Source organism: Diaphorina citri, unplaced genomic scaffold, assembly GCF_000475195.1.
Source record: "Diaphorina citri unplaced genomic scaffold, Diaci psyllid genome assembly version 1.1 scaffold2337, whole genome shotgun sequence".
NCBI classification, from domain to species: domain Eukaryota; kingdom Metazoa; phylum Arthropoda; class Insecta; order Hemiptera; family Psyllidae; genus Diaphorina; species Diaphorina citri.
The window spans coordinates 25868-40375 of record NW_007379761.1 but is presented as its reverse complement, the minus strand read 5'-3'; the positions used below and the strand labels follow the sequence as shown (position 1 = coordinate 40375).

The 14508-nt window shown below is 39.2% G+C and overlaps 1 protein-coding gene and 1 long non-coding RNA gene across 3 annotated transcripts; one reads left to right on the top strand and one right to left on the bottom strand.

Moving 5' to 3' along the window:
- Nucleotides 1-1803: 1803 nt before the first annotated feature.
- Nucleotides 1804-9928, top strand: LOC103518739 (selenoprotein F). Of its 2 annotated transcripts, none has more exons than XM_026830464.1 (5): nucleotides 1804-1957; nucleotides 4305-4423; nucleotides 8339-8454; nucleotides 8627-8736; nucleotides 9249-9928. In XM_026830464.1, the coding sequence occupies exons 1-5, from the start codon at nucleotides 1904-1906 to the stop codon at nucleotides 9378-9380; spliced, it is 531 nt and encodes a 176-aa protein (XP_026686265.1). In that variant the 5' UTR covers nucleotides 1804-1903; the 3' UTR covers nucleotides 9381-9928. The 2 variants fall into 2 exon arrangements, with proteins under 2 accessions (XP_026686265.1, XP_008482042.1); XM_008483820.3 differs by lacking the exon at nucleotides 1804-1957 and adding an exon at nucleotides 3023-3168.
- A 178-nt stretch (nucleotides 9929-10106) lies between these two features.
- LOC113471353 lies at nucleotides 10107-11185 on the bottom strand. The gene is made up of 2 exons (XR_003394085.1): nucleotides 10556-11185; nucleotides 10107-10371 (listed from the first exon to the last, which is right to left on the bottom strand). It is a non-coding gene; the product is annotated as an uncharacterized LOC113471353 (long non-coding RNA).
- Nucleotides 11186-14508: the final 3323 nt, after the last annotated feature.

Here is a 14508-nt window from a genome sequence, read left to right as displayed (position 1 = left end):
ATATGAGTTAGCGTTGACACCTGAGGGTACTAGTGAGGCCCCCTCTATATTTAGTGTCAGATCACCTATGGCTCTGACACAATGCGAAGTAGAAAAAACACCCATCAAACAAAGTCCAAACACTCCGCAAGCTAAGACTGAACATAGTGACCATAGAACAATAAGCTCTTCTAATCCAAAGTATATTAAACTAGCCAATACGTCTGCTAATAGTCCAAACACTCTAAAAACAACTAAAGTACAAATTAAGCAAAATGATAAGCTCTTCTAATCCAAGGAATATTAAACTAGCCAATACGTCTGCTAATAGTCCAAACACTCTGAAAACAACTGAAGTACAAATTAAGCAAAATGGTGTAACTCCACCATCAGGCGTTAAGAGTGAAATTACCTCAAGAACAAGTGAAGGAACTCCTACAAGTTCTCAACAGAAGAGAAGAAGATCACCTTCACCAATATGTCAAGAGAAATCGCGACCTAATCCTGATAGAAGACCTAGAGGTCCTCGTGACTCAAGCCTTGATGAAAAATGTTCAAAAAAGGACTCCAGCCCTGGTGAAAAATATAGAAAAAGAAACTCGAGCTCCATTGAGACAAAGCAAAGAAATTCAGACCACGACAGACATGTCAAAGAAAACGACAGAAAGGAACTTTCAAATCTGTAATAAGTAAATGGTGTGATAATATTTTTATTTATTTATACAATATTATATCATCAGTAACTATATGGACTAATCAGACTACTTACATCAAAATGATCAGCACAAACAGCTGCAAATGTTTTACCATCTGGAAGGTTTATCTATTAGAATGGTGATGACATCTTGATAATGAGTTAGTTGAAGAAATGAATATTAAGGATTCGTATTGATTCTTTCAAAATTTGGACATTTGGAGGCTTATTTCTGACAGGGTTTTGTTGTTTGTCAAGGTCTTCCAAGTGAATACAGGAATGGCTCCACGGGCACCAAACAACAGTCCAATAGTTTTATAAATAAAACTTCTTTATAAAGAAAAATACAGAAAAAGAATTTGAAAATGGATAAAATATTCAAACAGACTGAAAAATAAGAAAAATTGTTAAAATTGACGAAAAAATGATCAAAACCAATGGCCTTCAATGGTAATTCAATGGGCTACAAAAATCTAAACAAGAGCAATGACGTCACAAATCCTGTGACCAATCACAGAGCGTTTAGAAATGTGATAAGAAATGGCGATCTTTTTTCAACGAAATCTCTGGAACAAGACATCCTAGGAACAAAATTATTTTTGATTTCGTAATTTTTTGAAGCATTCTATCAAATAATCGACAGAAATAGGTGACTTTTTGAAAATCGAGGTTGTCTATTACTCCAAAATGAGGCTGAAAACCAATTGAAATAACGTTAACGAGATTTGTGAAAAAATGAAAACAAGAGCAGTGACGTCATCAACTTATCACTTTGTTTACATCGCATTCAAAAGTGTTTCAAACTCCCGCCACAGCGGTCGATTTTATTTTGCCTATATCTTGAGAAATACTGAACAGAATCCTGTCAAATTGATATTTTCCTGCTTTTTGAAGAAGAATCTTTTTATTTAACTAAAAATTGGAAATGACCGAGGTTGTCTATTGGGACGTAGAAATTCTATGAACGCCGTACAATTTTGTGAGTTATACAATGTGCCAAGCTTAAATCAGTGGAGACGCTTCATTACGGCCAGTGGGAGTAAAAATGTACGGTATTTCATAGTAGTGTACGGTAATTCCAAGAAGGATGATCCGGCAACACTGAATTTATTTGATTTAAGAAAACCAAAGAAAATGGGCAAATGAAAAATTCAAAAATAGGATAGACGTGGGTAAAATAAAGTGGGTAGGTGTTCTACTAATAGCAAATTCATGATAAGTTAGTACAAAATGTATTTAAGTGATTCCCTTTGTTTAACTTTGACCACAGTCCTCTCTATCTTTGTAAGTATTGAAACAACTTCGGTCATTTACCGAATAACTGCTATTCCATTACTGTACAACAATTTTGTTTACCTAATGCCTACCTTAATTGTTTCTTTTTCCCAACTCTCTGTCTTTCATGAGAAAATGTAATTATTTTTTACGTAGAGACTGATGTACAATATGTAAATTTCTGTTCAATAATAACGTTACCTACTTAACTTTAGTAAGTCGTGTATTTCCAATTGTTTTTATTTCATTTGAAGTTGTTCATGTTTGGTATCCGAATGGGTGACTGTCTTAATATCAAAGATTAAACTCATGAGAAAGTTGAAAAGCTGATTGAATTCCCAGCAAAAATCTACCTTACCTATAAAAAAATTGATAAATAATTGAATCAAAGATTAAACTCATGAGAAAGTTGAAAAGCTGATTGAATTCCCAGCAAAAATCTACCTTACCTATAAAAAAAATTGATAAATAATTGATAGGTATAATATTTTATCAGTTTCACCTAATTGTAAATTTGGTTTTGGAAAATAAAAAAAAAATTCCTCTTTCAAGTGGCTAGTGGCATAGAGTGCAATCATGCAATGCAAAAATACAAACTACGAACTATCTCAACAAAAATTGGGACGTAGAAATTCTATGAACGCCTTACAATTTTGTGAGTTATACAATGTGCCAAGCTTAAATCAGTGGAGACGCTTCATTACGGCCAGTGGGGGTAAAAATGTACGGTATTTTCTAGTAGTGTACGGTAATTCCAAGAAGGATGATCCGACAACACTGAATTTATGAAAACGACGTAGAAATTCTATGAACGCCGTACAATTTTGTGAGTTATACAATGTGCCAAGCTTAAATCAGTGGAGACGCTTCATTACGGCCAGTGGGAGTAAAAATGTACGGTATTTCATAGTAGTGTACGGTAATTCCAAGAAGGATGATCCGGCAACACTGAATTTATTTGATTTAAGAAAACCAAAGAAAATGGGCAAATGAAAAATTCAAAAATAGGATAGACGTGGGTAAAATAAAGTGGGTAGGTGTTCTACTAATAGCAAATTCATGATAAGTAAATGGGCAAATGAAAAATTCAAAAATAGGATAGACGTGGGTAAAATAAAGTGGGTAGGTGTTCTACTAATAGCAAATTCATGATAAGATAGTACAAAATGTATTTGAGTGATTCCCTTTGTTTAACTTTGACCACAGTCCTCTCTATCTTTGTAAGTACCTATTGAAACAACTTCGGTCATTTACCGAATAACTGCTATTCCATTACTGTATAACAATTTTGTTTACCTACACTTCTTCTATTAGTCAGTGCTAGATAAGATATTGAACTAGAGTGGTTTATCACGTTTAACTTTGACCACAGTCCTCTCTATCTTTGTAAGTATTGAAACAACTTTGGTCATTTACCGAATAACTGCTATTCCATTACTGTACAACAATTTTGTTTACCTACACTTCTTCTATTAGTCTGTGCTAAATAAGATATTGAACTGGAGTAGATTATCAGAAATTCAGAAGGGTTGTCCACGTACTCCTTTGTTTAACTTTGACCACAGTCCTCTCTATCTTTGTAAGTATTGAAACAACTTTGGTCATTTACCGAATAACTGCTATTCCATTAGGTATTGTACAACAATTTTGTTTACCTAATACCTACCTACACTTCTATTAGTCAGTGCTAAATAAGATATTGAACTAGAGTGGTTTATCAGAAATTCAGAAGGGTTGTCCACGCACGTCATTTAGTGAGGGTTCAATTGGGGTGCAAGGACTCGAGGACACATCAACCTGTCATCAGCCAACCAAATTCAGACCTAAGAGCTATGGTATACAGTCATAAAAATGTAAAGTCCTGTTACTTAAAACTAGGTACACAGGTACTCGTTTTGCACTAATGTAGGCATATCTCAACCCTGCAGCTCCCAGGAACTTCAGGATCCCACAGGTACCTGCAAGGACTCGAGGACACATCAACCTGTCATCAGCCAACCAAATTCAGACCTAAGAGCTATGGTATACAGTCATAAAAATGTAAAGTGCTGTTACTTAAAATTAGGTACACAGGTACTTCAGGGCCCCACAGGTACCTATGTTTTAAAGGTTTGGGGCCCTGTCTATAATTTTAGTTTGGGGACAAGGGAGACATCAGCCTTGAAAGGACAACAATTGCCCTCTTGAAATCCCATAAAAAGGGAGGTGGAATAAAAGCCCAATATGATTTGAAGGGTTTGGAAAAAAAACTTACCTATGGTAGGCACCAACCTGGTTTTTTACTTTCTTTTTATTATTATTTTTATTTTATTTTTTAACTTAGGTACTTACATTTATCTTCAACTTTTTCCCCCAGACTAACTTGGTATGGAGTGAGTTCACATCTGATGATTGTTGGTCTCTTGGGTTGAACAAAGCCAATCTCCTATGCTCATCATGTGATCAGCTATCCTCATTTGATTTAAACATCTTGAAGTAAGAATACTTAAATACATACCACCAGCTTTTTTTAAAGCTAACCAAATAGACCAAATTTATTACCTAATGAAGAAATAGAAGTGCTTAATTTATCTTTCTACTATTTAAAATAATAGAAAAGATTGCGTAACAAGGGACAAGGAAAAAAGTGGCAGCAAATGCTTAACACCCATGACATCATCCCTAATCTACCGAGAAAGGCTGCTGTTGCTCATTTTCGACTGCTCACTGGGCATGACTGTTTGGCTGAACATCACCGCTTTGGTCTAAAAACTTCTCCTATTTGTTCCTTAAACAGTCCTATGAACTCAGTTCACCTGAACTCCTGTCCTAACACCAACACCAACACCAACACCAACACCAACACCAACACCAACACCAACACCAACACCAACACCAACACCAACACCAACACCAACACCAACACCAACACCAACACCAACACCAACACCAACACCAACACCAACACCAACACCAACACCAACACCAACACCAACACCAACACCAACACCAACACCAACACCAACACCAACACCAACACCAACACCAACACCAACACCAACACCAACACCAACACCAACACCAACACCAACACCAACACCAACACCAACACCAACACCAACACCAACACCAACACCAACACCAACACCAACACCAACACCAACACCAACACCAACACCAACACCAACACCAACACCAACACCAACACCAACACCAACACCAACACCAACACCAACACCAACACCAACACCAACACCAACACCAACACCAACACCAACACCAACACCAACACCAACACCAACACCAACACCAACACCAACACCAACACCAACACCAACACCAACACCAACACCAACACCAACACCAACACCAACACCAACACCAACACCAACACCAACACCAACACCAACACCAACACCAACACCAACACCAACACCAACACCAACACCAACACCAACACCAACACCAACACCAACACCAACACCAACACCAACACCAACACCAACACCAACACCAACACCAACACCAACACCAACACCAACACCAACACCAACACCAACACCAACACCAACACCAACACCAACACCAACACCAACACCAACACCAACACCAACACCAACACCAACACCAACACCAACACCAACACCAACACCAACACCAACACCAACACCAACACCAACACCAACACCAACACCAACACCAACACCAACACCAACACCAACACCAACACCAACACCAACACCAACACCAACACCAACACCAACACCAACACCAACACCAACACCAACACCAACACCAACACCAACACCAACACCAACACCAACACCAACACCAACACCAACACCAACACCAACACCAACACCAACACCAACACCAACACCAACACCAACACCAACACCAACACCAACACCAACACCAACACCAACACCAACACCAACACCAACACCAACACCAACACCAACACCAACACCAACACCAACACCAACACCAACACCAACACCAACACCAACACCAACACCAACACCAACACCAACACCAACACCAACACCAACACCAACACCAACACCAACACCAACACCAACACCAACACCAACACCAACACCAACACCAACACCAACACCAACACCAACACCAACACCAACACCAACACCAACACCAACACCAACACCAACACCAACACCAACACCAACACCAACACCAACACCAACACCAACACCAACACCAACACCAACACCAACACCAACACCAACACCAACACCAACACCAACACCAACACCAACACCAACACCAACACCAACACCAACACCAACACCAACACCAACACCAACACCAACACCAACACCAACACCAACACCAACACCAACACCAACACCAACACCAACACCAACACCAACACCAACACCAACACCAACACCAACACCAACACCAACACCAACACCAACACCAACACCAACACCAACACCAACACCAACACCAACACCAACACCAACACCAACACCAACACCAACACCAACACCAACACCAACACCAACACCAACACCAACACCAACACCAACACCAACACCAACACCAACACCAACACCAACACCAACACCAACACCAACACCAACACCAACACCAACACCAACACCAACACCAACACCAACACCAACACCAACACCAACACCAACACCAACACCAACACCAACACCAACACCAACACCAACACCAACACCAACACCAACACCAACACCAACACCAACACCAACACCAACACCAACACCAACACCAACACCAACACCAACACCAACACCAACACCAACACCAACACCAACACCAACACCAACACCAACACCAACACCAACACCAACACCAACACCAACACCAACACCAACACCAACACCAACACCAACACCAACACCAACACCAACACCAACACCAACACCAACACCAACACCAACACCAACACCAACACCAACACCAACACCAACACCAACACCAACACCAACACCAACACCAACACCAACACCAACACCAACACCAACACCAACACCAACACCAACACCAACACCAACACCAACACCAACACCAACACCAACACCAACACCAACACCAACACCAACACCAACACCAACACCAACACCAACACCAACACCAACACCAACACCAACACCAACACCAACACCAACACCAACACCAACACCAACACCAACACCAACACCAACACCAACACCAACACCAACACCAACACCAACACCAACACCAACACCAACACCAACACCAACACCAACACCAACACCAACACCAACACCAACACCAACACCAACACCAACACCAACACCAACACCAACACCAACACCAACACCAACACCAACACCAACACCAACACCAACACCAACACCAACACCAACACCAACACCAACACCAACACCAACACCAACACCAACACCAACACCAACACCAACACCAACACCAACACCAACACCAACACCAACACCAACACCAACACCAACACCAACACCAACACCAACACCAACACCAACACCAACACCAACACCAACACCAACACCAACACCAACACCAACACCAACACCAACACCAACACCAACACCAACACCAACACCAACACCAACACCAACACCAACACCAACACCAACACCAACACCAACACCAACACCAACACCAACACCAACACCAACACCAACACCAACACCAACACCAACACCAACACCAACACCAACACCAACACCAACACCAACACCAACACCAACACCAACACCAACACCAACACCAACACCAACACCAACACCAACACCAACACCAACACCAACACCAACACCAACACCAACACCAACACCAACACCAACACCAACACCAACACCAACACCAACACCAACACCAACACCAACACCAACACCAACACCAACACCAACACCAACACCAACACCAACACCAACACCAACACCAACACCAACACCAACACCAACACCAACACCAACACCAACACCAACACCAACACCAACACCAACACCAACACCAACACCAACACCAACACCAACACCAACACCAACACCAACACCAACACCAACACCAACACCAACACCAACACCAACACCAACACCAACACCAACACCAACACCAACACCAACACCAACACCAACACCAACACCAACACCAACACCAACACCAACACCAACACCAACACCAACACCAACACCAACACCAACACCAACACCAACACCAACACCAACACCAACACCAACACCAACACCAACACCAACACCAACACCAACAACAACAACAACAAAATAATAGATAATAGGTAATTTTATTACATAGTTTAATACTTTTTATTAAAATGTGGCCTAATAGCTGATTCCTTTGCATTTTTGTAAACATTGATAAATAATCCAATTTTCAATATCTTTGCAGAGACCATTGTCTGCAATGCTGCCATCCAGGGGAGACTACAACCAAAGTTCAAAGATATGCCAAGGCTCGACTGGAAGTTTGTACCTGCAAGTTTGGAGCTTATCCTCAAATTCAAGGTATATATCTATTTATTATTATTTTTTTTTATGAAACACATCCATTATGCAAGCCTAGTAAGTAATATACCCACATTGAACATTGAGACTGCTTCCTGTTCCTTCAGTAATTATTTACCTTCTGGACATAATCGGCTATAATCTTCATTTTTATTTTCTCCCCCTTTTCTAGCATTTGTCAAAAGTGACAGACCTGCACAGTTCAAGAACCTTCAAATCAGATATGTGAGAGGTCTGGATCCCATTATCAAGCTTATGGACAAAGATGATAATGTACAAGAGGTGAGTACCTATAAGTTTCAAAGGGTCCAAAATATTCATGTACCAGTCATGATATTAAATTGTCTAGCCTCTTTGGACCAAGATTGTAAATGTTTTTCACATTTCTTGAAGTTCCTTGGACCGAGAAAAAGGAAAATGTTTATGAAAATAAAAATATAAAAAGATGAAGGTAGAAAAAAACCTTCAAATCAGATATGTGAGAGGTCTGGATCCCATTATCAAGCTTATGGACAAAGATGATAATGTACAAGAGGTGAGCACCTATAAGTTTCAAAGGGTCCAAAATAGTCATGTACCAGTCATGATATTAAATTGTCTAGCCTCTTTGGACCAAGATTGTACATGTTTTTCACATTTCTTGAAGTTCCTTGGACCAAGAAAAAGGAAAATGTGTATGAAAATAAAAATATAAAAAGATGGAGGTAGAAAAAAAAAGAAAAAGATTACTGATTTAGAAAACAAAGAAAGTAGGTCTTTGAAAAAGCTTCTTATTTCTTTACTTATGCTTCCAGGTATTGGCAATTGAGCGATGGAACACCGACTCAGTTGAGGAATTCCTCAAAACTCATTTGGAATCTGACGATCCAGCTCCTGCCGAAGTGGAAGAAGAAAACCGAGACTACCTGAAAACCAACATGGTTTGAATGAAGGGTTTGAAGTTTAAACGCTGCTGTACGGTGTACAGAATCTGATAATACCAAGACTTTCTCTGTGGACTGTCCTTCTGCTTAAATTCTGGTTTTCACAGACGAATAGAGTGGGTTATTATCCAGCCTAGTCAGTTTGGAGAGCACGTCTACCTTGTAAGTGCTAGGTTACAGGTTTGATTCCCACCTGAGACAATCCTTTATCCTAAACATTTTTTTCTTTTTTTTTTTTCAATGCAATGCAACAGATCAGGTTTTGTTCTTGGAACGACTTACTTAATCTCATCCTGTCTTTCTCTCTTCGCTTTCGGATGATAAGACCTTAGGAGTTACAGTGTTCCCTCTATCAAACCTGGTTTGTTGGTATACTACTCGCCTGTATGAACGAGGCTTAAAATGTCTGATTATTTATCCGAGGGGAATCACAGGAGCTCAAAATGACATTACCGCGACTATTAATAGTTATGCTATGTTTTAGTCTACGTCATAACTTTTTCGAACTGCGAAACAGTGCTTTTTTTTGAATGGGTATCTACATAGGTATAAGTATAACCCAAGTTGAAGGACTTGATAGATATCTACTTAACGAACCATAAATGAATCCAAGTTTGCATTTAAGTACAGGTTTAATTTTAAGTTCCCTCTTACTTGCTTACATCAGACATAAGTACATACATAGGTTTAACATTGAAAAGGATGGAGAAAATTATAAATATAAAAAAGATATTAATGGTAATAGCCACAAAAGAGGTTGCCACTAAAGATAGGTGCATAGGTATAACCCAAGTTGAAGGACTTGATGGATACCTACTTAACGAACCATAAATGAATCCAAGTTTGCATTTAAGTACAGGTTTAATTTTAAGTTCCCTCTTACTCCCTCTTTCCATCATACCACATGTTCCGAATCTACCTCTTTTTTTTTGCTTGGACACTCGAAGTGTTAAGACCTTAGCCTTACCTATTATCCACTACTTACCAGAGAGACCTTCTAGTCCCCACCACCTCTCTCTTTTGTTTCATGCCTGGAGCCATAATCTAATGTTTGAACCAGTTTCATTTAACATGTCTGGTTGCTTTTTGCTCCTCCCCTGGAGTATGCAGAAAAATTAATATTTTACCACTGGAACTTTTTAGATCTGTCGTGACAAGTATAAACTTACCAGAGAGACCTTCTAGTCCCCACCACCTCTCTCTTTTGTTTCATGCCTGGAGCCATAATCTAATGTTTGAACCAGTTTCATTTTACATGTCTGGTTGCTTTTTGCTCCTCCCCTGGAGTATGCAGAAAAATTAATATTTTATCACTGGAACTTTTTAGATCTGTCGTGACAAGTGTAATAATAATACCTAATATTGAAGTTTATTTTATGTCACATTAACAATAAAATGTTCTTTTGGAATAAATCCCTTTAAGTACTAGAGTACTTTTAGGGAATTCTTCTTAATTATTTTTCCCTTAAATTTTCTTCATCTTCTTTATTAGTTCATTCTTTCGTTCTTATAAACTAAAGAATTTAGTAGGCTGATTGGTTATTTTCAATGGAATGTCTAAAATGCTAATTTTCGATTCCTTGATTAAGTTCAAACTCTTTGGCCCCAAACATTAGTATACGAACCCAACTCTAATAGCTACTTATGTGGTCTAGCATCTTACTATTTTTTTTCCAATGTGTCGATGTTTTTGAATGCAATTTGTTTTTTGAATCCGTGCACTTTTGTTAAACTTGTGTAAAAATAAACCCTAATGACACTTGTGTCGTATTTTGAAAATCATGTTGATTTCCTCTCTTTGCACTTTTTTTACTTTCTATTAGGTACTACAGACCTACAGTTAAAGCGGAGCTATATACTCAATAGTAATGAGAAATTATTGCGATCAGAATCTGTTGCACTTGTATTTGGAGCAAAGTCAGTCTTGTGAAGACACATAGGTAAGTATTTGTAATTTGATGAAGCATTATTTACGAGTCTTAAAAGGAGTTTATTAGATAAGACAACAGTGGCGTAGCGTGGTCTAAATTCAAGTGTAGGGCGTGTTGGGCTCATGCACAGGTCTACCAAGTCCCATCACAGTACATGCCATTAATATTTATGGGCATTAGAGTGAACTTTTGAGTTGTATGGCCGCCATACACGCCATACATACACGCTACGCCACTGGTAATGAGAAATTATTGCGATCAGAATCTCTTGCACTTGTATTTGGAGCAAAGTCAGACTTGTGAAGACACATAGGTAAGTATTTGTAATTTGATGAAGCATTATTTACGAGTCGTAAAAGGAGTTTATTAGATAAGACAATACTAGACATAGGTACTAGATAAGACAATTAAATTCCCCAAAAATTGTGAAGAGGTTCTTAGCCTCAGCACAAACACATTTCCATATTTCCATGACGTTTATCAAGTGACTGGATTATCTTCTTTGTACTTAAAACACAATTAAGCAAACGTCATTCTCACGTCAATAAATTCAACTCACATTACATCATTTGAAGAATAAGAAGTAATTTAAAACAAACAAAATTAAGACAGAGAGAGAGAGATAATGAGAAAGGGAATTTGAAAATAATAATGATGATAATACAGGGTTTATACGCGACCTGAAAAATATGGAAAAGTCATGGAATCTGAAAATCGGCCAAAGGTAATGGAAAATCGTTGAAATTCAAAGAAAACCTGGAAAAGTCATACAAGTAATTTGCCATCTGGTCAAAAAAAGAAAAATATTCATATTAAATTAATATCAAATATTTCCGCCGCCTGCGGCTCATTCCCCCTCATACCTATTCCTCCTGCATATTGCATATTTTATTTAAATGGAGGGCTATTCTTACACTCGTATTTATGAACTCTTGTTCAGTCTCAAGTCAAAATTGACCAATCAAACGCCTTGAGACTATGCTTAGCACGAACTTAAGAGCCAGCATTTTGTTCATAAATCTGGGTGTTACTGTTTTTCAAGTACCTCGGCCCCCTAATTTTCTGGGAAATTCGTGAGAGTTTTCTGGAATAGTGATAGATTTTCATTCCGAAAAAGCGTATAAACCCTGTAATAATACGGTATCTAATCCCAGTTTAATAATTTAGATGAATTAATTAATTTTAATAACAAGTTCTACAAGTCTCTGATTATAGCTACTTGAACTATTGTGGGTAGGTAATGTAGGTATACTTACCCATGTACATAACACACCTACCTACTTAACACACTGTGAAATATTTCCATGAGCTAAGTAGGTATACGTAAATACCTATGAATACAGTAGAACCTCGATTATTTCAACTAATTGGGACCGGGGGTAGTTGAAATGATCGAGATTGAAAAGATCACTTTCTATGATCTTTTCAGACAGCCTTTGAAAGATAGGAAAAACAATGAATTTTGGAGTTGAAATAATGGAAGTTGAAATTATCGAGGTATGTACCTACGTAATTAATGCCGCCAGCCATTCACGCTCAGACCGGCGGAACGCGTGGCGGAAAAAGCTCGAGACCTAGGTCTATCAGGCAGTCTGAGAGACCACGGTTGAAGCGTTTTTCGCCACACACGTTCTGAAGGACCGGGGGTAGTTGAAATGATCGAGATTGAAAAGATCACTTTCTATGATCTTTTCAGACAGCCTTTGAAAGATAGGAAAAACAATGGATTCTGGGAGTTGAAATAATGGAAGTTGAAATAATCGAGGTATGTACCTACGTAATTAATGCTAGCCATTCACGCTCAGACCGTCTGGACGTGTGGCGGAAAAAGACCTAGGTCTGTCAGGCAGTCTGAGAGACTACGATTGAAGCGTTTTTCGCCACACACGTTCTGAGCGTGAGTGGCTAGCCAAAAATTGAATTGAACTCCAATTTTTTTCTCGTGTTTTAATTTTACTGTGCGCCATGGGACGTTGAGAGTAGAGGAAGACAATTTTCAATGTCGACGATTTGCGAAAATTTCAAAAAATGTGCAAATTCTGGAAATACAAGTGTAAAATAAAAATAAAACAAATATTTTAACTCTGGAGGACATGATGGTCTTGAAAGAGTGGTGTTAATAAAATGTTTAGAAGGCAGAGGGACAGGGTTAATCTAATGGTAACGCCCTTGCCATGCAGAAGGTCCAGGGTTCGATGACCATCATCGATAAAAAAAAGCATCTTATTTCGATTTCAATATTTTCAATAGCTTACTTTCGGGGGTTCTCGTGTTGACCCATCACCTGAATGGTAAATGGGAAGTATTGTCACTTCGCAGTTTTAGACCCAACTGCGATAGATACTGTCTCTTCGTACCAAAGTGGGCTGTAGGTTGGGCATGTAATGATCCTGCCAAAGTGGAAGAAGAAAACCGAGACTACCTGAAAACCAACATGGTTTGAATGAAGGGTTTGAAGTTTAAACGCTGCTGTACAGCCTGCCAAAGTGGAAGAAGAAAACCGAGACTACCTGAAAACCAACATGGTTTGAATGAAGGGTTTGAAGTTTAAACGCTGCTGTACAGATAATACCAAGACTATCTCTGTGGACTGTCCTTCTGCTTAAATTCTGGTTTTCACAGACGAATAGAGTGGGTTATCCAGCCTAGTCGGCTTGGAGAGCATATCTACCTTGTAAGCGCTAGGTTTCAGATGTGATTCCCGCCTGAGACGATCCTTTATCCTAAACATTTTTTTTTCAATGCAATGCAACAGATCAGGTTTTGTTCTCGGAACGACTTACTTAATCTCATCCTGTCTTCTTTCTCTCTTTGCTTTCGGATGATAAGACCTTAGGAGTTACATTGTTCCCTCTATCAAACCTGGTATGTTGGTATACTCGCCTGTATGAACGAGGCTTAAAATGTCTGATTATTTATCTGAGGGGAATCACAGGAGCTCAAAATTACTTTGGTTTTCATTGTGATTTTAATTATAATTTATAATGCACTGAATTATTTTTATGAGTTTATGTCATGTTTAGATTCGCGGTAACCCTGAGCGGCACAAGCGCGCGGTAATTGTCACGGGGCCCTCACTATGTCGTACGATAATTTATGAATTAGGTAACACGTCCGGCCTGGTGCGATGTTAACGCAGGGTATCTCTTACTGGTACCTACTTATGGTACGATTTTTTTCTTACTATCTATGGACAATTA